Source organism: Eretmochelys imbricata, chromosome 21 (assembly GCF_965152235.1).
Source record: "Eretmochelys imbricata isolate rEreImb1 chromosome 21, rEreImb1.hap1, whole genome shotgun sequence".
In the NCBI taxonomy this organism is placed as follows: domain Eukaryota; kingdom Metazoa; phylum Chordata; order Testudines; family Cheloniidae; genus Eretmochelys; species Eretmochelys imbricata.
This window is the reverse complement of record NC_135592.1, coordinates 10,343,095-10,365,343: the sequence shown is the minus strand read 5'-3', so window position 1 is coordinate 10,365,343 and position 22,249 is coordinate 10,343,095. Positions and strand designations below refer to the sequence as shown.

General features: G+C 50.8%; 1 protein-coding gene across 1 annotated transcript in view; it reads left to right on the top strand.

Annotated features, from left to right (window-relative positions):
- Positions 1 to 21,467, top strand: part of GRM4 (glutamate metabotropic receptor 4) — a 167,380-nt gene extending 145,913 nt beyond the window's left edge. The window contains exons 8-10 of the mRNA XM_077839576.1: positions 2,391 to 3,326; positions 17,661 to 17,907; positions 21,463 to 21,467. Coding sequence (XP_077695702.1) covers positions 2,391 to 3,326; positions 17,661 to 17,907; positions 21,463 to 21,467 — 1,188 coding nt within the window. The remainder of the gene's footprint in view (positions 1 to 2,390; positions 3,327 to 17,660; positions 17,908 to 21,462) is intronic.
- The last annotated feature ends 782 nt before the right edge of the window (positions 21,468 to 22,249 follow it).

Below are 22,249 nucleotides of genomic sequence, written 5' to 3'. Positions count from 1 at the left end.
AACTGGCAAACAGGGTGTGAGCGGGAGGGCAGGTGTTTGCCGGGCAGGACAACTGAGGGAAGGAGAAAAGAAAATAGGTATGGGCAAGTGCCCCCTAAAATGTGGGTCTGAAAACGGTCAATAGTTGGGGCTTTAGCATGAGATGGAGGCTGATAGCCTGGCCAGCAGAGCCGCCATTTTGGAAAGGGGAGCCAGGGGTCCGAACAGAAAATGTGGATCGATGGAGGGAGGCGGGGACCTCAGCTTCAGAAAGGCTTCTCACTCACAACCGCCTATGAGGGCGGTGGCCATGGGGCGCCTGCAACAGAAGCTAGTATGGTAGGATGGCATCATTATAATACATTAACATTTAAATATTTTGTTATTTTAAAAAATTATAATAATAAAAACGTACATGCTGAGGTTCCCTCCGTAGGATCAGCCTCCTCCGTTCCAGTCTGGGCTGTGCTGCCTGGGAATTGGGGTTGATTGCTGCAAGGCAGAAATGGGGGTTGTCTTCTACATGGCTGGCATCAAGGTGTAGTTGGTCCTGAAGAGATCCTGGCTTTCCCGGGAGATCTCTTCATTGGCCTCCTTGAGCTCTTCCTCCGATGAGTTTTGCTGGTTATCCTTGGAGGAGACAGGTGATGTTAGTGGGCAGGAGCCTGGGTTGGGTGGTCATGTAATTATGCAAAGTCCTGTCCAGCGCCTCAAAAAATGGACCAGTTACATGTTTCCCGCTGGACCTTTTCCTGTCATCTCTTGTTTTAATGTATGTTCTCCTGAGCGGTTTGCTCTTCACCTAGCGCGGTTTGGCATTCCGGTCAGAGCCCCTCGCAGTCATCTGCCCAGCAATGTCCACAAAAAAGGTCTTTATTGCAGTGGCTGGCATGAGCACTTCCAGCATAGGTGCTTCTCCCCAGCTGCCGATGGGATCCAGCACCTCGGCATGGCTCCAGGCGGCCGTTCGAGGCGTGCTATAGGGCTTCTTGGGTATTATCACAGCTGTTGTAGTTTATTTGAATCCAGGAGCTAATGGACAAAATGTAGCGTCTGTGACAAAGTTCCTTTGCTCTGCCTTGGTGGGTCTTGCGCTTATTGGCGGATTTGCTCGCCTTGGAGCTTCATGGCAGCCCTCAGCTTGGCCGTTTTTCTTAACCCACAGTCCAGGTCGACGACTCCTGTGTCTGACCAGGAGTTGGGAGGATTTGGGGGGAACCCGGGCCCACTCTCTACTCCGGGTTCCAGCCCAGGGCCCTGTGGAATGCAGCTGTCTAGAGCGCCTCCTGGAACAGCTGTGCAACAGCTACAACTCCCTGGGCTACTTCCCCATGGCCTCCTCCCAACACCTTCTTTATCCTCACCATAGGACCTTCCTCCTGATGTCTGATAATACTTGTACACCTCAGTCCTCCAGCAGTCCGCGTTCTCACTCTCAGCTCCTAGCGCCTCTTGCTCCCGGCTCCTCACATGCACATCACAAACTGAAGTGAGCTCCTTTTTAAAACCCAGGTGCCCTGATTAGCCTGCCTTAATTGATTCTAGCAGCTTCTTGATTGGCTGCAGGTGTTCTAATCAGCCGGTCTTAATTGTCTCCAGTTTCCTGATTGTTCTGGAACCTTCTCTGTTACCTTACCCAGGGAAAAGGGACCTACTTAGCCTGGGGTTAATATTATCTGCCTTCTATTACTCTCCTATAGCCATCTGGCCCGACCCTGTCACACATCATACATATCGGGGAGGGGACATCCGGTCAACTTGACCCCCGAGCAGGGGAGATCAGTAAAGGTCATGCACAAAGCAGTGTGGGGTAGCTGTTGGGAGACTGCCAAAATAGTTTGCAGTGGCATTGCAGGCACAAAAATGATAGAGTGGACTAACTCGATTTTAACTTGACTTAATCCGGTTTAAACTCCCCAAGTGGACAAGCCCTTAGGCTACCAGTGACATGAGTTTGGGGGATTCAGCTTCACGCCCCTGCACATATTTGTCCCCCTCATAAAACAAGTCTGTGTGTAAGAAAAGGTGAAGGAAGAACAGGGTGAAGCATAGGAGGGAATGCAGGTCAGGAAACACGTGTGTTGGCAGAGCTGCAGTGTGTGGGGGGGCTGTGAGGATAGGGGGCAAGGGCGGAGTAGCAGGGAGGCAATGGGGGGCAACAGTAGAGCTGGGGGGAAGGAGTTTAGGACCGGAATATCAGGGGGTGCTGCAAAGCTCTTGGAGAGTCCATGGATACAATAGCCAAGGGGATGGCAGGTCAGGAGTGAGGTGCATCATTCAGGCTGCCTGCGGCAAGCTCACCCAACACTTGTTCACACTGTGTTCACAGCGGGTCTGTTACCTGCCCCTTGTGCACTCAGAGGACTGAGTTTCTTGTAGATCAGCGAGGCCTCTTCTCTCTCTTCCTGCAGATAGAGCACATGCACTGGCCCGGGGCGGCCCACCGGCTCCCCAGCTCCATCTGCAGCCAGCCGTGCAAGCCGGGCGAGAGGAAGAAGCTGGTGAAGGGCATCCCGTGCTGCTGGCACTGCGAGCGCTGCGACGGCTACCAGTACCAGCTGGATGAGTTCCACTGCAAGATGTGCCGCTTTAACGAGCGCCCCGACGAGAACCACACCAGCTGCGTCCCCATCCCCATCGTCAAGCTGGAGTGGAGCTCGCCCTGGGCCGTGGTGCCCGTTTTCATCGCCCTCATGGGCATCATCGCCACCCTCTTTGTGGTGGTGACGTTCGTGCGCTACAACGACACGCCCATCGTCAAGGCCTCGGGGCGGGAGCTCAGCTACGTGCTGCTGACAGGCATCTTCCTCTGCTACGCCACCACCTTCCTGATGATCGCCGAGCCCAGCATGGGCACCTGCTCGCTGCGGCGTATCTTCCTGGGGCTGGGCATGAGCATCAGCTACGCGGCCCTGCTCACCAAGACCAACCGCATCTACCGCATCTTTGAGCAGGGCAAGAAGTCGGTCAGCGCCCCGCGCTTCATCAGCCCCGCCTCCCAGCTGGTCATCACCTTCAGCCTCATCTCCCTGCAGCTGATGGGCGTCTGCGTCTGGTTCATCGTGGACCCTTCTCACTCCATCATTGACTTTGAGGACCAGCGGACTACGGACCCCCTCTTTGCCCGGGGTATCCTCAAATGTGACATTTCCGACCTGTCCCTCATCTGTTTGCTGGGGTACAGCATGCTCCTCATGGTGACGTGCACTGTGTACGCCATTAAGACCCGCGGGGTTCCGGAGACCTTTAATGAAGCCAAACCCATCGGGTTCACCATGTACACGACCTGCATCGTCTGGTTAGCCTTCATCCCCATATTTTTTGGGACGTCACAGTCGGCGGAAAAGGTAAGAGGGACGGGCAGGTTGGGGGGAGCCTGTGGGTTTGGTTCATGCCCCATCTCCCCCACTTTGCTGGAAGGTAACGGGATAAGAACGCAAGGTGCGGGGAGCAACATGTCCAGAGTGAAGGGTGATGGTTTCCCCCTGTGAGTCTTCTGGATCTCAGTGGGTAAGGGAGCTTCCCTTCCCTTTCACAGACTAGAGTGAACTCACTGCCTTTGCTGGTTCTCCCTCTTGCTCTGTCTTCCTTTCCTCCTGCCCCCTTCTGTCTTTCACACCATCTTTCTTGTGCTCTTATTTCACTTTTCCCCCTTTTCCTTCTCCCTGTGTGTGTCTCTTTATTACTTTCTCTTCCCCAATATTTCTTATTCTCTCTCTCTTTCTGCACTCCTCCCCATCTCCTCCCTGTCAGACAAGGCTGTGTTGAAAGGCAGGCAGTGTGGGTCCTACTGGGCTGTGCTGGCTGAAGTTGTCACACACAGGACTGTGGCCCAGGATGAAGGGAGTCTGGCAGAGGCAGAGCCTGGGCGAGTGAGATAGCCGTGCATGGTTCTCCCTGGCACCTGAAGATTCCTGCTCCCACAGTCGATGGGTATCACAACCCTCTCCCCAGTCTGAGCATCGCAGCACATCTGGAGTCTGGCTGCTATTGGCACCATTCCTGCATGTGCAGACCAAGTGGGCATGGGTGGGAGATCTCCCTGATGGTTCATGGCTGGGCCCTCACCCCCATAGTTATTGGCAGTGCCCTTAATATACCCCATAGCCCTAACACTGACCAAAGCCGGAAGCAAAGCCCCCCTGTCCTGCTGCTACACGTGTTCTGGCTGCCCACCATTGCCTGAGCCCAACAGTAACCTCATTTCTGGAAACACAGCTAATGGCTGGTGGTTCTGCTGGGAATCCTGGGGAGATTCCCAACCTGCGGTAGGTAAATACCATCCTGTTTGGCTGGTATTTCTGTGCTTAAGCTCAGCCCGGAGGTGAGCTATGTCCTCCTAACACCAAGCATGGGGCATTGGAAACATGCCACCTGCCATGTCCAAAGGGTCTCGTAACCCTCTGGCACAAGGGCAAATAGCCACCCAGAAGTCAGGTCTCAACCCAGCGTCTAAAGGCCAAGTTTCCACATTCAGGTAGCCACCCTTGTGACTGGCAGCCTCAACAGACAGGTCAAGGAATGGATGGGCCCACAGACCCTGGTCTCCCCTTACTCTCTTCAAACGGGAGATGAGAATGAGACCCTTAGCTCCTCTTCCCTGCTCTCTAACTGGAGTGACTTGTTTGTGTTCTGGGGGTGCCTAGCCCCATTGTGCCAGGTGCTGTACATACCCCCAGGGCAGGGACTGTCTCTCCGTGAAAGCTGACAAGCTAAATGGACAAGACAGACCAAAGAAGGACCGTTCTCCTGGTTGTACAGATGGGGAACTGAGGCAGCGAGAGATTTAGGGTGCATCTACACCGGGAGCTGGAGGTGTCCCTTCCGTCTTGAGGAGACACACACGCTCTCGCTCTGAGGGAGCTGCTGTCCTAGAAACAGGAGCAGGAGGGGTGAGCTACCCCAAATACACGCTACCCTCTTGGATGATACCCCACTTGGGGTGGCTAGCCCCTCCTGCTGCTCACCCCACCGTGGCTACCCCTCTATTTTTAGCAGGCTAGCTCGATCAGAGCTAGCGCGTCTCCTCAGGCTGGGATTGACGTCTCCAGCTGGAAGCAGAGCCATACCCTAAGCGACTTGACCGAGGTCATGCCAGGAGACAGTGGCATGGCTGGGAGTAGAACCTGGATCTACCTCCTCTCTGCCTTGTCCTGTTCTGCTTCCATTCATCCTCTCTCCTCCCCTCTCCCCACCCCAACTTCCAAGCAATAAGCACCCCCCTGGATAGTTTCAAGGCACAGTGTGTGCCCGGGAAGCTTGCCATGCCACCGCCCACACACTGTGTATAAACAGAGGTCTTCCGAGTTGCCAGTCAGGTGCCTTTGCACAGCAGTAAACTCACTGAAAAATGGAGAAGTTGCGTAACAGTGACACTCTCGGCATTACCAGCCCAAGAGTTCTGGGGAGAGAGACAAAGAAGAAGAGAAAAACAGCCCCTTGACTCTGCCGCTTCTCCCTCGATTACTGGGTTGCTGTGATTTTAATTAACACCTGCGTGTTTTGGCAACACAAGCTCCTGTGACACATTCCTCCACTTGGCTGTGGTGGGGGAGAGAGCTCATCTTGTAGCCGAGAACAGGGCGAGCGGAAAACGTAACCCTCTTGCTCCAGGCACCATCACTCCTGGGCCTTGTCTTCAGTAGCAAATCAGGTAGTGTCAGGCCATGACCCCAAGGAGTCCTGCTGACCAATATGACGTTAAAGGTGACTATGCAGTCAGTGTAAATAGAAGCAAGTTGGGCCGGATCTTCAGCTGTAATACAGACAGACCAGTGTTGGGAATCATATTCTCAAAGGAGCATGGTTAACGAACAATATCGTTGCTTCCGATATTCTGCTCCGTTCATCTTGGGGAGACGATCTAAGCCTGGTTGCTCATCTTTAACTCCAGCACTATGATATACTGCAATAACCAATGGTTATTAACATCATTGAGCAGTACTATGTGTGCTGGGAGGGATATCTAAAAGGAGGCACTGATCAGCATTCGCTATACCCTTCGTGATACTCAAAACCTAGAATTCTTCTCCGTAGTGGAGTGTCACGTTTTCAATAGCTGTGTCATTTGGGTGCCTATTATCCTCTAGCAGTGTCACTGTGTCAGCAGTGTGGGTGAGAAATGCTATCGAAAATGAAAATTGAGATTGAGATTGTAATTATCTGTCTGTCTAGCTATCTAGGTGCCTGTCTGTCTGTCTGCAGAATCTATTGGTGGTGTCTGTATGGCGTCTATCAATGGCATCTGTCTGGCTATTCTAGGTGTCTCACTGTCTATCTATGGTATCTATCTATATGTCTGTCTATCTATCTACCTATTGGTGTGTGTACGTGTAATATAGTATCTGTGTGTCTAAGGTTTCTGTCTATGATGGTGTCTGTCTATCTGGACGTCTGTCTACAGCTTCTATGGATGGTTTCTGCATAGTATCTATCTGTCTATGGCATCTCTGTATTTCTCTATTGATGGTATCAACTTTCTCATCATAAAGTTAGCTCTAAAGAAACCTCCTTTGTAATGAAGTGAGAATGAGCGTCCTGAATTTGATAAAGAAAATATCTGTCAATGGAGATGACCAAATTCCCTCTCCCAGCCAGAAAAGAAGTCCAGTCTCAAAGTTACCACAACTAATGCTCCCTGCCCCAGCTTGTGGTCTGTGGCAATGAACCTCTACGCTGTTGTCCCTCTGAAATCTGTGACCGATGAGCCCTTCCCCACCTCACTTTCTTCCCTCCTGGCTGCCAGCTTGGATTCCCTCTTGCAAGAGTGGAAAGCTTAATCAGGCTTGGTCTTTTCTTCGTGCCTCTTGTACCCGATAGTATCTCAAGGCCCTTCCCAGGGTGGTGAGCTGGAGGTGGTAAGCAGGGTGCGGTAGGTAATAGATTCATTCCTGCTCCTCCATCACATTGCTGTCACACTCACTGATTCTTACCGCAGGGTCCACCTGCTCCACTCCCCTCTCTGTCCTCTGCTCTCCCAGTGCCGTGTGCTCTTCTGAAGATGTTGCACATGCCATGATGTGCTAGGTCCACCCCTGCACGGCAGAGGCTTCTGCAGGCACTTTCTGGGGGTTGCTGGTGGGGGATTGCTGCACCAGAGTGGGCCGGCGGAGGAATCTCCCTTGATCCAGAGCCTGCTCTCAGGGAAGTGCCAGAACGTGCCCTCCTGTCTGCCTCCGCCCCAGCTGTCGTGGTGGGGTAGCACTTGTGCAGGGAGTCACAGTGGCACCTTGTGCTCAGTAGTGGCTCCTTGAAGGCTCGGACATTAGAACCTGTTACACTGCGAGAGCTCCCTGCAGTTCTTTGGAAACCTGCCATGAGCTTTTAAACGGAGATCCTTTTCTCTGATGCATGTGGTTAAACATACCTCCTGGGGAGATGGCACCTGCCAGGGCACCAGAGCGTGCAGATGAACCCAGACCCCGCCATGCAATTTAAAGCTTCCAGCACCAGGGACCAGAGATGAGATTTGCCACCAAGTCCAGCTGCTCTGGTTAAAAGTGGGAAGGCGAATTAAAGAAAATAAATGGGGCCTCGAGCAGCATTTCCATTTTGATGAGCTGGCAGGGGAGATACTAACAAGAAAGTAGGTTTCTTAAGGAATTATTGCAAAACAAAAGCTCCCTTAAAGGTTCCGTAATGTGCTCGGCACACTGTGGGTAATAAAGATGGAAATGATAATGATTGTAGATTATGCGCAAGGTTGCTCACCTCCTCGCTGCTGCTTGTCATGGGATAATTTAGGGCTGCCAAAAGCTGGCTGTCAAGTAGCAATTCAATGCTAAGGCTTGCCTCCCTTTAGGGGGCTCGTACTGTGCCGGGCTCCCCAGCGCTCAAGCTGCTCACAAACTGATTAGAGGCTAGCACTGTGCTGTTCCGAGCTCCCTTTGGAGGCAACACAGTCGCGGCTTCTCGTCAAAGTGTACCCACTCCCTCTGCATCCACTGACCTGTAAGAGAACAGTTCCCTTTGGGCGTGCGCTCCCCTGCTGGGGACGGTCGGCTCTGGGACGCACCTGCTTGGTGTGGATGTCCTACAGCCGCTGTACGCCGAGCTGCCCTAAAGGGCGGGGAGGGGGGCGAAGTTGATATTTCCACCGGAGAGGAAGGAAGACAGAGTGCCTAACTCCCTTAGTTTCTGTTCAACAATCCCAATCAGAAGGTGGTCAAAATTGGCATCTCTTTGACAGTCCCTCTCCCCCCACTTTAATTTCACATCTAAACCCCGGCAGGGGCCGATATTCCCTTCGCTTCTTCAGATAAAGCAATTTCGGATGCTGCACCTGCACTTCCCTGAGCATTTCCAAACGTCCGAGGGGCCTGAGTCGCCTCTCACCTCTGCCCCCAGATCTCCGCTTTCTCCACCGTTACACCCAAACTGGGCCCTGCATCTCTTTGCTCTGCAGCTGGGGGCAGAAGACTCGCATAAATCAGTCTTCTGCATGCTCCTGGACCCGACTGGGCAAAAAATGTGAATGAAGCTTTTTTGCCTGCCCCTCCGAGTCGTGGAGTTCTGTTCAAGTTCGCAGTGATGGCCGGCAAGCTCTTCTCCATGGGAGCTTGTGTTTAAACACAGTTCTTTCCTTCTTATCTTTGCATCTGTCTAACAGCACGTGAACCTGGCACCTGCGCCTCACAGGTCTCTGCTCTGCCCCGCTTGGCTGTGTGATCCTTTGGGTTCACCAGCTACACCCAGCACTCGTACATAGCAGCAGCTGCTCTGCACAGGTGGTATTACACCTGAGCCCTCTGCCCATCTGTCTGTGGATCTAGGCCTCTGCTGTTCTGCCCGCTAAACCAAGGCTTATTGAGAATGCTATTTCAACTTTGGGCCCTCTGTTGCAGGTATAGATGGTGGAACTAGAGTCTACTACTCTCAGAGGAGGAAGCTGAGAGAAATGATAGGAGGACTTGTGGCACCTTAGAGACTAACAAATTTATTTGAGCATAAGCTTTTGTGAGCTACAGCTCACTTCATCGATGCCTTTGAGGTTACAGTGCTGGCCTGGGAGACAGTGGTTCAGTTCTTAGCTCTGCCACGGATTCCCTGTGTGACCTTGGGCACATCACTTAGCATTCATGTGCGCCTGGGGATGATAATCCTTCATGTGTTCTGATTGTAAACTCATTGGGGTAGGGGACCGTCTCTTAGTGGGGGTGTACAAACAGCGCGTTGCCCAGTGGAGCCCTGATCTTAGATGGGGCCTTAAGGTGCTACCACAACATAAATAATATAGCGCCCCCCAGACCTAAGGATGCCCCCTTAAAATGGCTTAATGGTGTGTGGGCAGATGGGTGCGTGCACAGGTACACAAAGTTTTTTTTCTGCCAGTGGCTGAGATTAAACCCTAGACACTTCCTCAAAGCATCTGTGCTCAAGTCCCATCGGAGTTACGTGAGCAAGGCTGGCTCATTGTTTTCTACTGAAGGAGTCAGATGAGATCTCAATTTTATTTCCTCCCTCTCCCCCCCGCCCCTCCGTCTACAACTTTGGATGGAGGTGGTATATTGTTATAACAAGTCCCCAAGCCCTTTCTCAAAGGAGCCTCTTATCCCTGCAGATCCCGGCGGATTACAGAAATAGCAATAACAGAGGATCTAAAGAATGAGACAATTTCCTGTTCCGATAAGGCAGAAGCCGAAGAGCAGAGTCATTGTAAATTTCTGTTTATCACATTTGCTTTCACAGACGGAGAGAAGAGGATAAAACGTGGCCACTTGTTTGTTTAGCAAGGGCTTTTGGTGAAATGAATCATGAAAGGGACTCTCGAGTGGCTTGTCCATATCACCAGAGCCCCAAGATTGAATGTCTGGGGGATGGGTGTGGAGGGGTAATGATACAAAGGATTTGGTGGATGGGTATCAATTTAAAAGCAACCAGTGGAAATTTAACTATTTGTTCCACTTATTAGCGCCCCTTGCTCAACCTCCTACCATGCCTGTGTCCCCATTGGACCTCCCACATGTTGCACCCATTTACACTAGGTCTGAGGCCATCTGACTACTCTGCAGTTTTTTAAAGTGAATTGAGGCAGCGGATCAGCAGCACCAGAGATAGGCGCTGTGCAGTTGGCCAGGCAATGGGAGCTATGGAAGCTGATCCGATGGCTAGAAGCAGAAGCTAGGCAAATTCAGACTAAGATAAGGTGGAATTTTTTAGCAGGGAGGGCAATTAGCCATTGGCACAACTTACCAGGGGTTGTGGTGAATTCGCCATCGCTGAAAGTTTTTAAAATCCAGATGGGAGGTTTTTCCTAAAAGACTATTTTTGTATAAACGCTGCTATTGGGCCTGAAGCAAGAATTAATTCAGGGAAGTGATGAGACTTGTGTTCTGCAGGCGGTCAGACACAATGCTTCCTTCTAGCCTTAAAATCTATGACTCCGTGACCAAGAGGAGTGCAGGGGGATTATGCAGTCACTTAGGTTTGGATCTAGATTCCATTGGAGCCAATGGAAAGACTCCTATTGAAGTCAGTGGCTTTAGCTCAAGCCCTCCAGAGGCTGGTGTTCATGGCTTGGAGGCAACATCGTTTTTGTTGCTGTTTGTTTCTAAAGTTCTTTGTGTGTCAAGGTTTAGGAGGCTTATAGCTTCCAGCCCTCTGAAAAAGGATGGTTTGCGGAAGGGGGGAGATGGTACGGCAGATGGGGTTGCGAAGGGGAGTGCAACTTGGAGAAAGGCCCGGGGGCCAGCAGAATGGGATGGGGCAGCAACCAGACAGGGGCTTGGACTGAGTGAAGAGAGCAACCAGACAGGGGCTTGGACTGAGTGAAGAGAGCACAGGGGAGGGAGGGGAAGGAGAATAGGGCTGAGCTGATGCCAGGCAAAAATAGAGGACATGGCTGTTTGAGTGTTCCCAGTGGCTGGGTTGCTGTGTGGCCTCTTGGTACCATTCCTGCTTAACTGGCTTGGCTACCCCCTTCCCGGGCTTTGGCCCAGGAGCAGTGGCCAGAAGAAAGGGGCATGGCTGGGGTGCCTTTGTGATCCAATGATCCCTGGCTGCATTAATGACCCTTGGGAGGGCCTGATGTAATAGAGTATCCCTGAGGCTGCGCTAAACTACATCATGGTCTGTGATGGGATCAGAGAATCCACACAAAGCTTCTTTGCTCTCCCGCCCTTATTGGGTGCAGCCAGAACTTTTTGGATACATAGAGGATGATGTAGGCAGGCACATCAAAAGATCTCAGGCCACTAGGTGAGATGGCTCTGAACCACACTGTCCCCACACAAATATATGGGTGGTAGATATAGCTGGGGTGCTGTTTCCAGCTCTCCCATGGGCTCTCTCTGTGGCCTGGGGCACTTAACCCAAGGGTAGCTAGTTTCTCCACCTGACCTAACTTTGCAGAATAACGTGAGATTCTTGGATAGAAAGTGCGACTGGTGAGTAAGTGCAAACCAGCCTTATTTGAGGCTTCTCCGTTGCTTAGCAGCATCGTTTACATCTTCACAGAGCTTCATATGATTGGCTCAGTGCCCTTCCTGCCGTCAGGGCATGGCTCTCCCGCGCTCAGCACAGTACTCTGGGGTGGGGGAGAAAGGAGTAACAAGACACTTTCAAAGCGCTTCACAACCTTTAATTAATCCAGTTTCATGCTCCCCTTGAGAGGTAGGTCAGCATCTTATCCCCATTGTATAGGTGGGGAAACTGAGGTGCAGAGCCAGGCTGCAGAGTTGGGAACAGAACCCAGGTCTCCTGCTCTAACCACTAGACACGTTGCTTCTCTAGAGCAATGGTTCTCCACTTTTTCCATACAGGGACACACCATCTAGCCAGGGTCATGCTCCATTTAAAAATGTGGGAGGGGCATGGTGGTCATGACCCCCGGGCACCAGTTCAGGCTGTTGGGTTGAGAACCCCTGCTCTTGGTAAGTCGCTCAGAGGCTTTGCAGCCTTGGTGTCCTCCTGGGTTCAGGGCTGCTCTTGGATCCCCTTGGACTGGCCTGTAATGTGATTGTTTCATCCGTGGCTCATCCGCAGGCTGTGACTTGGCTGACCTCACTGCAGTGTTCCAGTCCTTTGAAAGGCCCAGGCTGGATCAACTCAATGCGCAGTCTTCCAGGTTGTGCTTGAAAAGAGCCCAGGACAGCTGGCTCAATGCAGCAACCGCAACAGCCCATCTCCATGGGCTGAGTCACTTTGAGCACAAGACACCGGCACCCTGATCTCTGCACTGGCTGCCAATTTGCTTCAAAGGGGGCCGGTCATGATCTAGAAGGCCCTATGCCAGAGAGGGGTCTGAGTTCTTTGAGTGTGTCGTCCAAACAGTGGATAAGGGAGAATTGGAAGATATAACTTTTTAAAAGCCTTAGACAAAGTTCCTCCCAAGAGGCTATTAAGGAAGCAAAGTACTGTCGGAGATCAGAAACAGGCTAAGAGACAGGGAACAAAGGATAGCAATCAGTGGTCAATTTCCAGTGTGGCAGAAGGTTACCAGCAAGGTGCCTCAAGGTTCCATGCTAGGTCCAGTGTTGTTAAATATATTTATCACTGATCTGGAAAAGGAGGCAAACAGGAAGAGGAGACAAAGTTACTGATGTTGATCAAGGCTAGAGAGGACTGTGGGGACTCTTACAAAGCTAGGTGAACGGCTAGCAGGCTAGTAGATGAAATCCAGAGGAGACAAATGCAAGGTGATGTGTGCTAGAGGGAATATTTGAACTAGTCCTGCACTTGGCTGAGTCTTAAATGCAACTGTAACCACTCAGGAAAAAGACCAGGGCATTGTTGTGGCCAGCACAATGACAACCTCTGCTCAAGGCACAGTGGTTCTCAAAAAAGCAAACAGAATGTTAGGAGATGTATGGCGTAGGAGACAAAATAATACTGACAATCCCATAATTGCATGCACTCTCCTTGAGCAGCATGTCCCGTCTTGGCCACCCCAAGTCAACAGAGAAAAAGGTCAGTGGAGCTACACTGATTTATACGAGTTGAGGATTTGGCCTAAGGATTCTTAATGCAAATGTATTTGACCAGTGGGATGCAAACAGTGTTCCAAGAACATAAGGGATTCTTTAGTTAGAGCTTTAAAACCCTTTCATCTGGGTCGGCTAAGGAGATATTAGCAATACTGGGCCAAATGAATCCCTGAGCTCAATGGGAAGCACAAATTTGGTCCCAGTGGGCAAAATTTGCTCTCCGTTACACTGCTATAAATCTATTGAGTCTGCTCTTGCTTTCGCTGGTGTAAGCGAAATTGGAGTGGATGGAGTTACACTGGTGTGAGAGGAGAATCAGGCCCCTTGACTTTAAGGGAATGAGTCTGGATTTGCAGTGAGGTAAGTGTGAGCAGAAAGTGGCCCATAGAGTCAGACCAGCAGCTAACGTACGTTGATTGATACCAGCTGGGGATCAGGGCCCAGGGCTACAACGGAATTAAATCAGTTTAAACTAGCTGGGGGGAATCAATCTGACCCTTTCCCTGCAATGGAGCTACATCCATTTACAGCAGGTGGGGATATGGCCCATGACATCTGTCTTGACAGCGTCCCTTTAAGGCTGCCAGCCTGGTTCAACTGCCCAGCTCCTGGCTGGCAGTGAAATCATTAAGCCGTTGTTTCCCCTGGAGTCCCTCATGGTTAGTGAATCCAAATAACTTTTTGTTTTCCCCTTCCCGTGCCTGTTGTATTAATTGCTGCTAACAGCCCAACATGGGCCTGACACGCAGAGATAATGCTCCAGTCATCTCAACATGGGTCCCCTTTTGTACATGACACACGTAGCAATCTGTACTAACCCTTTTTTTTGGTTGTTGTTTGCGGTGTGTGTGCCTCTGTGGGGCCATTCAGAGGGTGTTGGATTATATGCATTACCAGAGCTCAGGGGGATTCATCAGTCGCTGGGAAAGTCTTTCAGAGCGTCTGGAAATCAGTCACACTCCTTGTTACTTTGAGTGCAGGGCTTAGGTCTTGTATAGTGTCTCACTTCCTGCTCCAGCCTGTGTGCTGGCCTTGATCTGTTTTTTCTTCCTTAGCTAACATACTTTGCTGCCTTAGCCAGGCCTGTCCTTTAGTGCATTGAGCTGACCCCAAGCCAGTTCAAATTAATTGGAGTCTTTCCATTTGCCTCACTGGACTTGGGATCCAGCGTGTACTGCTGAGTTAAATATGTGGAACATCTTTCCGCACCTATCTGGTTCCAACCTGCCTGCCTTTCTGGGTGCTTGATGATTTGAAGCCAGGTTCTTACCTCACTTAAACTGATGTACATCCAGGGTGACTTGATAACCTCTGGCTCAAAACCTGGGTAACTCAGAGCAGAAAGTTTGGTCCATGAACTGTGTTTTGGGCCACAAACAGAATGGGTCTGCTCGGTCTCCATCTAATCCCCAGTGGACATTAGTTTGCAAAAACCAGCGTACTGTTCAAAGACATGGCAGGCAGGCTCTGCTCAGGATTAGGCGCGTAGGGGAGCTATTTGTCGACGGTGAGGTGCATTGGCAGAACTGTATGTGTTAAAATGAGGGCCAGGATAGCAGGGGATAGTGCTGCTCAGGATTGAGGGGCCTTGATAGAACTGTGTGGGAGCCCAGGACTGTGGTAACAGGGTGCTGCAGACGAAGAATGAGATGCACCAAAAGAACTGGTTGTGGGAAGCTTGCACTTAGGCTGCCTGAGTGATTCTAACCTCCAGTGCCATCCACTGCACTTAACACCCAAGAGCCTAAAAAGAGAAACTGAGGCACAAAGAGACTGGGGAAATGACTTGCCCATAATCACACAGCCTGTCAGTGGCAGAAATGGGAATAGAACCCAGGAGTCCTGACTCCTAGAGCCCTACAACCGTCCCAGACAGGCTAAGGGTGGGATTCGCAAAGGTATTTAGGCACCTAACTCCCATTAATTGAGTTAGGTGCCTAAATACCTTTGCGAGTCACACCCTGAGTTGCCATAGGTTTCACAGGAAATCTATGGCAGGGCAGAGAACTGCAATTGGGTCTCCTGAGTCCAGGGTAGTTCCCTAATCCATGGGCCATCAGCCAGGACTGCACTGTCTAAATGCTGTCAATCCTCACGCCTATTGCTGGTGCTAAAATCCACACGAGAAATGTATAAAGCAGACAGAACACCATGCCACAGCTGAGCCAGAGGATGAAGTTCGGAAACTGTCTTGAGCCTCGTTTGAATCGTTGTTAGCAACTGGAGTTCACAGCCGGGAACAAATTGGGAGCTGGCCTGAAATCCAGAACTTGTGGTCAGGGGCGGGGAGATGCAAGTGGAAGATGATGCCAAAGAGGGGGCTGAGCAGGGAGGAGGGACATGTAACCGGGAGTTGCCTGGCCCTGCCCCCTGGCTGCGATAGGGTGAGACGTGGGTGCTCCCCCTCTTGACGCTGTCTGATTGACACATCTCCAGCTTGCGAGGTGCCTGCCAAGCCCTTTCCATAGAAAAATGGATTATTCTACAGTCAGATTAATGGGCTTTCATTTTGCAAAACATCTGTCACCGTTAGTTCTGGACAGTGAGCGTGAAATTAGTTTTGACTGCAGAAAGGCTACGTCAGTGTGTAATATGTGACTAACATTCCAACGGCTCAGGGAGCGAGCTAGTGAATGAGCATTACGTGTTGAAAGAAGACAGGGCCGCATCTGTATGCACAGGAGAAGGGAGTGTGTGGGTGCTGGAGGGGCCTGCATGTGTTTTTATAGTCAGGTTTCCATACCATGCCCTTCGCAGGGGTACCTGAGCCCCCGTCTGTTGCCAGTGGTACGCACATACGTAGGTTTGAGTCTTGTTCCAAGAGGGGATGTGTGTAGTAGAGGGTGTGGGCGTCTCTCTGCTTCTCTCACAAGTGATTCTAGGGCTTTCTAAACTTTGTGTTTGCCGCTGGTGTGTTGACAAGTTTGCTTGCCATGTCCGTACCGACACTGTACAGGGAGGGCTGTCGGTGGTTTCTGCCCAGCTATGCGTCACGCTACTAGAATGCATCTGACAACCACAAAGTGGCTGAGAGAAGTGGGGAAGTTCCAGGATCAGAAGCCTCATTTTTCAGATGAGGGACACGGAGGTACAGCGAGTGGAAGTGGCTTGCCTGCAATCACACAGCCTGTCAGTGGCGGAAATGGGAATAGAACCCTGGAGTCCTGACGCCCAGAGCCCTGCAGTAGCTACCCGACCAGGCCTTCACCAGTAGCGTGCAAAGCAATACGTTGTTTTCCTACATGCTGGACCCTGAGATGAGGCCAGATAGAGTCACAGAGTTTAAGGTCAGAAGGGGCCACCAGATCATCCAGTCTGATGTCATGTAAATCACAGGCAAGCAAGATCCCTCAGCACCTGCACCTTAAACCCAACAACGGAAACTAGACCAACCAATGACAGCCCCCAGGAGACTCGACTGTTCTGTGCCACAGGCAGAGAAGAGGAGGGACTGAGGGGCACCAGTGCCTGAGGCCCCCGCAATGGCAGACAAATGATGTTCTTCTGTGTTTCGATGCACACATTAAATATCTGTACCTATCTGTCTTGTCCCACCCAAACTATCCCATAATGATTTCAGTCCTGACTTCCATTCGATGCTCAAGTATCCCCCCTCCCCTCTTGGTTTCCTTCTCATAGCTGACCTCCTTACCCCTATCCCCACTCCTCTGAAGTGATGAACCAAGCCCTGGGGATGCTAACCTCTTGATGCAATCACATTCCCAGGGCAATGAAACCATTCACATGCCAGCAACATCCCGCCTCCCCACCTCCTCAGAGTCCACATTGCTGACTCCTGGGGTAAAGTGATGGAGGTACTGATCCCGTCCCAGCACTGCTAATATGCTGATAAACTGGGGCACGACATAACACACCCTCATTCCAGCAAAGTGCTGGAGATGCCCATTTCGAGTGGATGGATTGATCCCATCTCTAGGTTAAACCCAACAGCTCTTTCCCCACCCCACCGCCTTCCAGCAGCTCCAATGAATAACACAACACAGGCATGCGGAGTGGAAGCTGAAATGTCTTGCATCCTGCTCTGGAGAAGAGTTGGAGGGCTCAATTTGGTAAGGGTGCCTTTCACCTCGGCATTGCCACTTCTATGCAAGCTCACCTGCAGTCCTCCCAGAGCATTAAGGCATGTTGGGGTGATCATATGGGTAGGGGGGCAGGAAGCTTACATGGCTGCTTCCTGTATTTTATATGTTTATGCTGAGGTCACTTAAGTTACTCCAGGTTTACACTGGGGCACTTGAGACCTGAGCCTGGCCTTAGCCTGAAGACTAATCTCTGCCCTGTAAGAGGCGATTATGGAAAACAGATCCACCAAAATGCAAGATCCTTACTTTAGACAGCAGAAACCCTTCTCTGTCTCATCCTTTCCCTTTATTCCCCCGTCTGTACACCCCACTTCCTCTGTAGCCCTACGTTCCATCCATCCACCCACCCACCCATCAAAAAAGCCATTTTTAATGCTTGTATCCATCCCATTGTTCGTTTGCTCATTTGATCTTCCATCCCGCCCATTTCTCTCCATTTAGCCTTATTCCAGATCTCCACCTGCTCCATCTGTCCTCATTTCCAACCCCGACTGATTGCTCCATCATCTTTTTATCCACATTCCCCCTCTCCTCTCGGTTGTCTTTGTCCCTAGTTGGATGTTTCTCTACGTAGAGGCAGTTGCAGAGGGAAGGGGGGATTAACGTGTCCGGGAAGGGGTTCGCAGGCCTGAGCGCGTTACCTTGTGTCTTCCAGATGTACATCCAGACCATGACGCTGACCATCTCGGTGAGCCTCAGCGCCTCTGTCTCGCTGGGCATGCTGTACATGCCCAAGGTGTATATCATCCTCTTCCATCCAGAGCAGAACGTCCCCAAGCGCAAACGCAGCCTCAAGGCGGTGGTGACGGCCGCCACCATGTCCAACAAATTCACTCAGAAGGGAGGTTTCCGACCCAACGGAGAAGCCAAATCAGAACTGTGTGAAAATCTTGAAACGCAAGGTAACATCCCCTCACCCGCCCGGCCAACCTTCCCCGCTGTCAAGGAAACTGGGCCAAGGCTCCTTGGTGGTGCATGGGCTGCCGGTGGGTGACTATGGCTGCTCCATTTGACTCCGCGAAAAGGATGAGCTCATTCCTTTGCAAAGCACTTTGTGGGACCCTTGGGCAGAGGGGTCAGCACAGCGACTAGGCGTCACTCCAGCCCTCAGAATGAGAGAAAGTGCTGTGTGGGGTTTGTGTGGCTCTTCGGCACAAGGGGTGAACGTCACCTGGCACAATACTGCATATTAGCCCAGTCCTGCTTCCGTGGAGGTCGAGGGGCATCATGCCATTGGCTTTAATGAGAGGAGATGGGGGCCCTGTACCAGGCAGCTGTGAAATCCAGGTGTCAGGACACTGAGGAGTTCTGATGTCTGGAATTATGGGCCCAGTACAGCTCCCATTGAAAATCCCTGGAAAGATGCCCACTGGCTTCGGGGGGTGGGGGAAGCGGGATCAAGAGATAAAAGAGCCATGCTTTAGTGGATTCCATCATCCCCAGAACCCCAAGGCAACGGCCTCAGTAGCTAGAGATGGAGTGCAAGTTTCAGATCCGGGTCTAAGCGTCCCCAGAAGCCAGGTGCAGGGACTTGATTTGGGCTGCTCTCTAATTATAGCCTCATAACTGAAAATGCCTTGGCTGGTTTTTAATTTGCGAGGGCATATGGATCGGTTTTAATTTTTGAATGTCTTCTCTCACCCCTCCTCCCCCTCCTGCCCTTGGAGCCAGGAGAAGCTGCTTGTTAAGCAGTCAGTCAGTGCCCCTCCCTGCCGCTCTGGTCGAAGAGCCGTCTAGCTGACCTGTCCCGAAGGGCTCTGTCTGGGTTTTCGAAGCTGTGTTTGTATTTCCCATGTTTGCGTACTGGGGCTTCACAGCTTTCACTGACTTTTCTGAAAGCCTTAGGGAGCCCTTTCGGAGCCTGTCTTCACCTAAAACCCACACAGAGACACAAGTAACCTGTGGTGAGCCACTGAGGTTTGGGAGGGTGGATGGTCATGAACTCCAGACCCAGTGTGTTTTCACCGAGCCACAGACTCATGGACACTCAAGGTGGATAAAATGTATTAGATCATCCAGATTATGCCCCTGGTTCCCAGGTGGGATCGTTGCCCCCTCCCATCACAAGAGCCACAACCATAAATTGAGACTAGCGGGCTCCTTCTGTTGCCAGTCTCCAAGGACTAGATGATCACGATGGTCCCTTCTGGCCTTAGTCTCTGATTCTGAACAGGCCATGGCATGAGCTCCCCTTTAGAGGGGGTCCCTGCGAGTCAGGGGTGAGGCACTTTGGTGGTACAGTGAAGGGGAAGCTAGTGCTGCAGCTATGCTGTGGACAGAGGACTCCAATCTCCAGGGCTGTGAATCCAGCACTAAATTCACTGCATTTTCGGTTTTAAATATCTCCCGATGTGCTTTGTGCCGGAGCCCTGCTGGACAGGTTGTACAAATCAGTGGTTCTCAACCAGTGGTATGTGTATCCCTGGGGCTACATAGAGGTCTTCCGGGGGTACATCAACTCATCTAGATATTTGCCTACTTTACAACAGGCTACATAAAAAGCACTCATGAAGTCAGTACAAACTACAATATCCTACAGACAATGACTTGTTTATACTGCTCTTATGCTATACGCTGAAATGTAAGTGCAATATTTACTTTCCAATTGATTTATTTTATATGGTAAAAATGAGACAGTCAGCAATTTTTCAGTACTATTATGCTGTGATTCTTGTATTTTTATGTCTGGTTTTATAAGCAAGTAGTTTTTAAGTGAGGTGAAACTTGGGGGTACTCAAGACAAATCAGGCTCCTGCAAGTAGTACAGTAGTCTAGTGGTACAGTAGTCTGGAAAGGTTGCGCGCCCCTGGTAAAAATTGACTTAAAAAAGCAGAGCGTGGAGGATGACATTGTAGCAGATGAAATACCAAGACTGTCACACTGGGAACTGGTTCGTTTTCCTTAAACTCTCTCAAATCTCAAGCTTGGGACTTGTCCCTGGCCCTTTGGCAAATCGACAATTCATCTGAGCTACGAATGCTGTTTGGTTTGTTACCTGTGTGAACCCCCCCAGGCAAATCATGGGTTGTAGATTTCACATAGGTTTGTATTATTCATATTGGTGTTATTTAACCTGTGTATCATGATACCACCCCAAAACCACAACCAAGCTGAGTCCCATTGTGCAAGGTGCTGTACAAACGCACAATGAATAGCCTTCCTTTCTATTGTGCATCCCTGTTCTCTCTCTCTTTCTCTTCTTTCCCTAAAATACAATAGTCAGAAGAGAGAGAGGTTGTCCAGTGGTTAGGGGTCTAGCGTAGGACACCTGGGTTCAATTCCGTGCAACAGATTTCTTTTGTGACTTTGGGTTAGTCTTTTAGCATTTCTATGCCTCGTTTCCCTGCCTGTAAAATAGCATGTCTTTACCTCACAGGGGTGTTGTGAGGACAAATATGTTAAAGATCATGAGATATGGCCCCCATCATAAGACGCACAGCACATGAGGCTTCTATCCTAATCAGGGCTTCTGGCTACTGCTGTAGTATAAATACATTAATAATCTAGTCATTTTTATTAGTCATTTATTAATATTAGTGAATGGGGCCAGGCTGCAAAGATGATCTGGGTTTTACGCTTCCCATATTTCAGGGGAGTTTGGATCCGGGGATTTAGTTCTGACCCACCTCCAATATAGTTTAAAAACGATTGGCCAGTTGTCTTCCTCTAGTGGCATGATTGTGCAGCATAGTAAACACAGTCAGGCAGTCGTGGGACCACAGCTTGTTATGCTGATCGGTATGGTCTTGTTGTTTTCTTAGATGCCCCGGTCTGTGTGTACTCCCTTGTTGTCTCTTGTCATAAAGTGTCCGTCTTTGGGGCCCGGGCTGTCGTTTTGCTCTGTGTTTGTACAGCTCCGAGCACAATGGGATCCTGCTCCAGGGCTGGGGCACCTGGGGGGGGCCGCAATACAAGTAATAAACAATAAAGTTTCTGTGTTCCCATCTAGGCTCCCTGTAGGTTCAATGTGCATGCAGCATGTGTGACCAAACCCAACAAATACATGGAAAGTAGACCAAAAAAAAATCGGTATGAGTTTGTTTCCATAGCAACCCTCCCTCTGTTCTCCCCTGGGATGGGATCCCAAGAGCGCTCTGAAGAATAACAGACCAAGGCTAATCCCGGTGCAAGGGCTGATTGTCAGCAGCACTCTATCATTGCAGCTCTCATGGACTTCAGTGGGAGCTTGGGGTGGGTTGTGTGTGCCCTTGATGCTACTGAAAGCCAGGGCTTCCTGCGGGAAGACTCCTGGACCTGCTCCTTCCTTGTGCTGCACCTCAGGTTGCCATTTCCATGAGTGCAAAGTGTGTAAACTGCTACCCCGGCTGCAAGGCACAGCGGTATTCTGATTCCGCAGAGATTTTACACTCGGCAGAGGTGTGAGCGGTACAAGGGAGTGCGGGGGAGGGCAGAATCAGGCCCTCTCTTGTACTGCTGTGCTGTGCATGCCCCTGCAGGCTAGCTGCTCGTAACCATGGTCATATGGTAGAGGTGCCGTCTGAGCACAGGCCTGGAAGCTCGGAAAGCCGGAGTTGTAATCCCAGTTTTGGCACCGATTCCCTCTGACCCTGCACAAACCATATAACCTCTCCCTGCCTCTGTTTGCACGGCTGTCATAATACTCGGGTTTTGTGGTTAATGTTGGACGGTGCAGTGTGGCGGACAACAGCTGTGTCTTTATTGCTTCCTTGGCTTGATCCATGGCCTCATATACTCACACCCTGCTATTGTCCGCTGAGCCACACACAGTGAGGTATGGAGACTAGAATTCACCACCTTTGCCTCCAAAATTAGCTCTCTAATTTGTAAGGCAAAGAAGAACCCGTGTTAACCCTTGTAGCTTCTTTAAACCCCAGACAACAGAGGCTGAGACAACCGCCAACTCATACACAATTCAAGGAGGACTGCCAAAATCCATTCAGTCATGGGCAGCATAATACTAACCCTCAAGCCGGCTTGGTTGTGTCCTGTCAGACCACAGAGTTGCTTGTGTCCCCCTTATTGTAAATAACAGATGCTCTCATTCCGTGTTGTGATGCCAGGAGCAGGCCTGGAGCATTCCTGGGGGTTCCCTGTCATTCCTGGCAGGAGATAGAGCAGATTGCTGTCGGTGCCTGTCACCTTGCCTCAGACTTGCCAGCAAAGCCATCAAGTGGCATATGGGCCTGCAGGGAGCCCGGGTCGGTTATGACCCCCCAAAGGCCCCACACTTGCACCGTAACAACCATGCTCAGAAAGACAGGG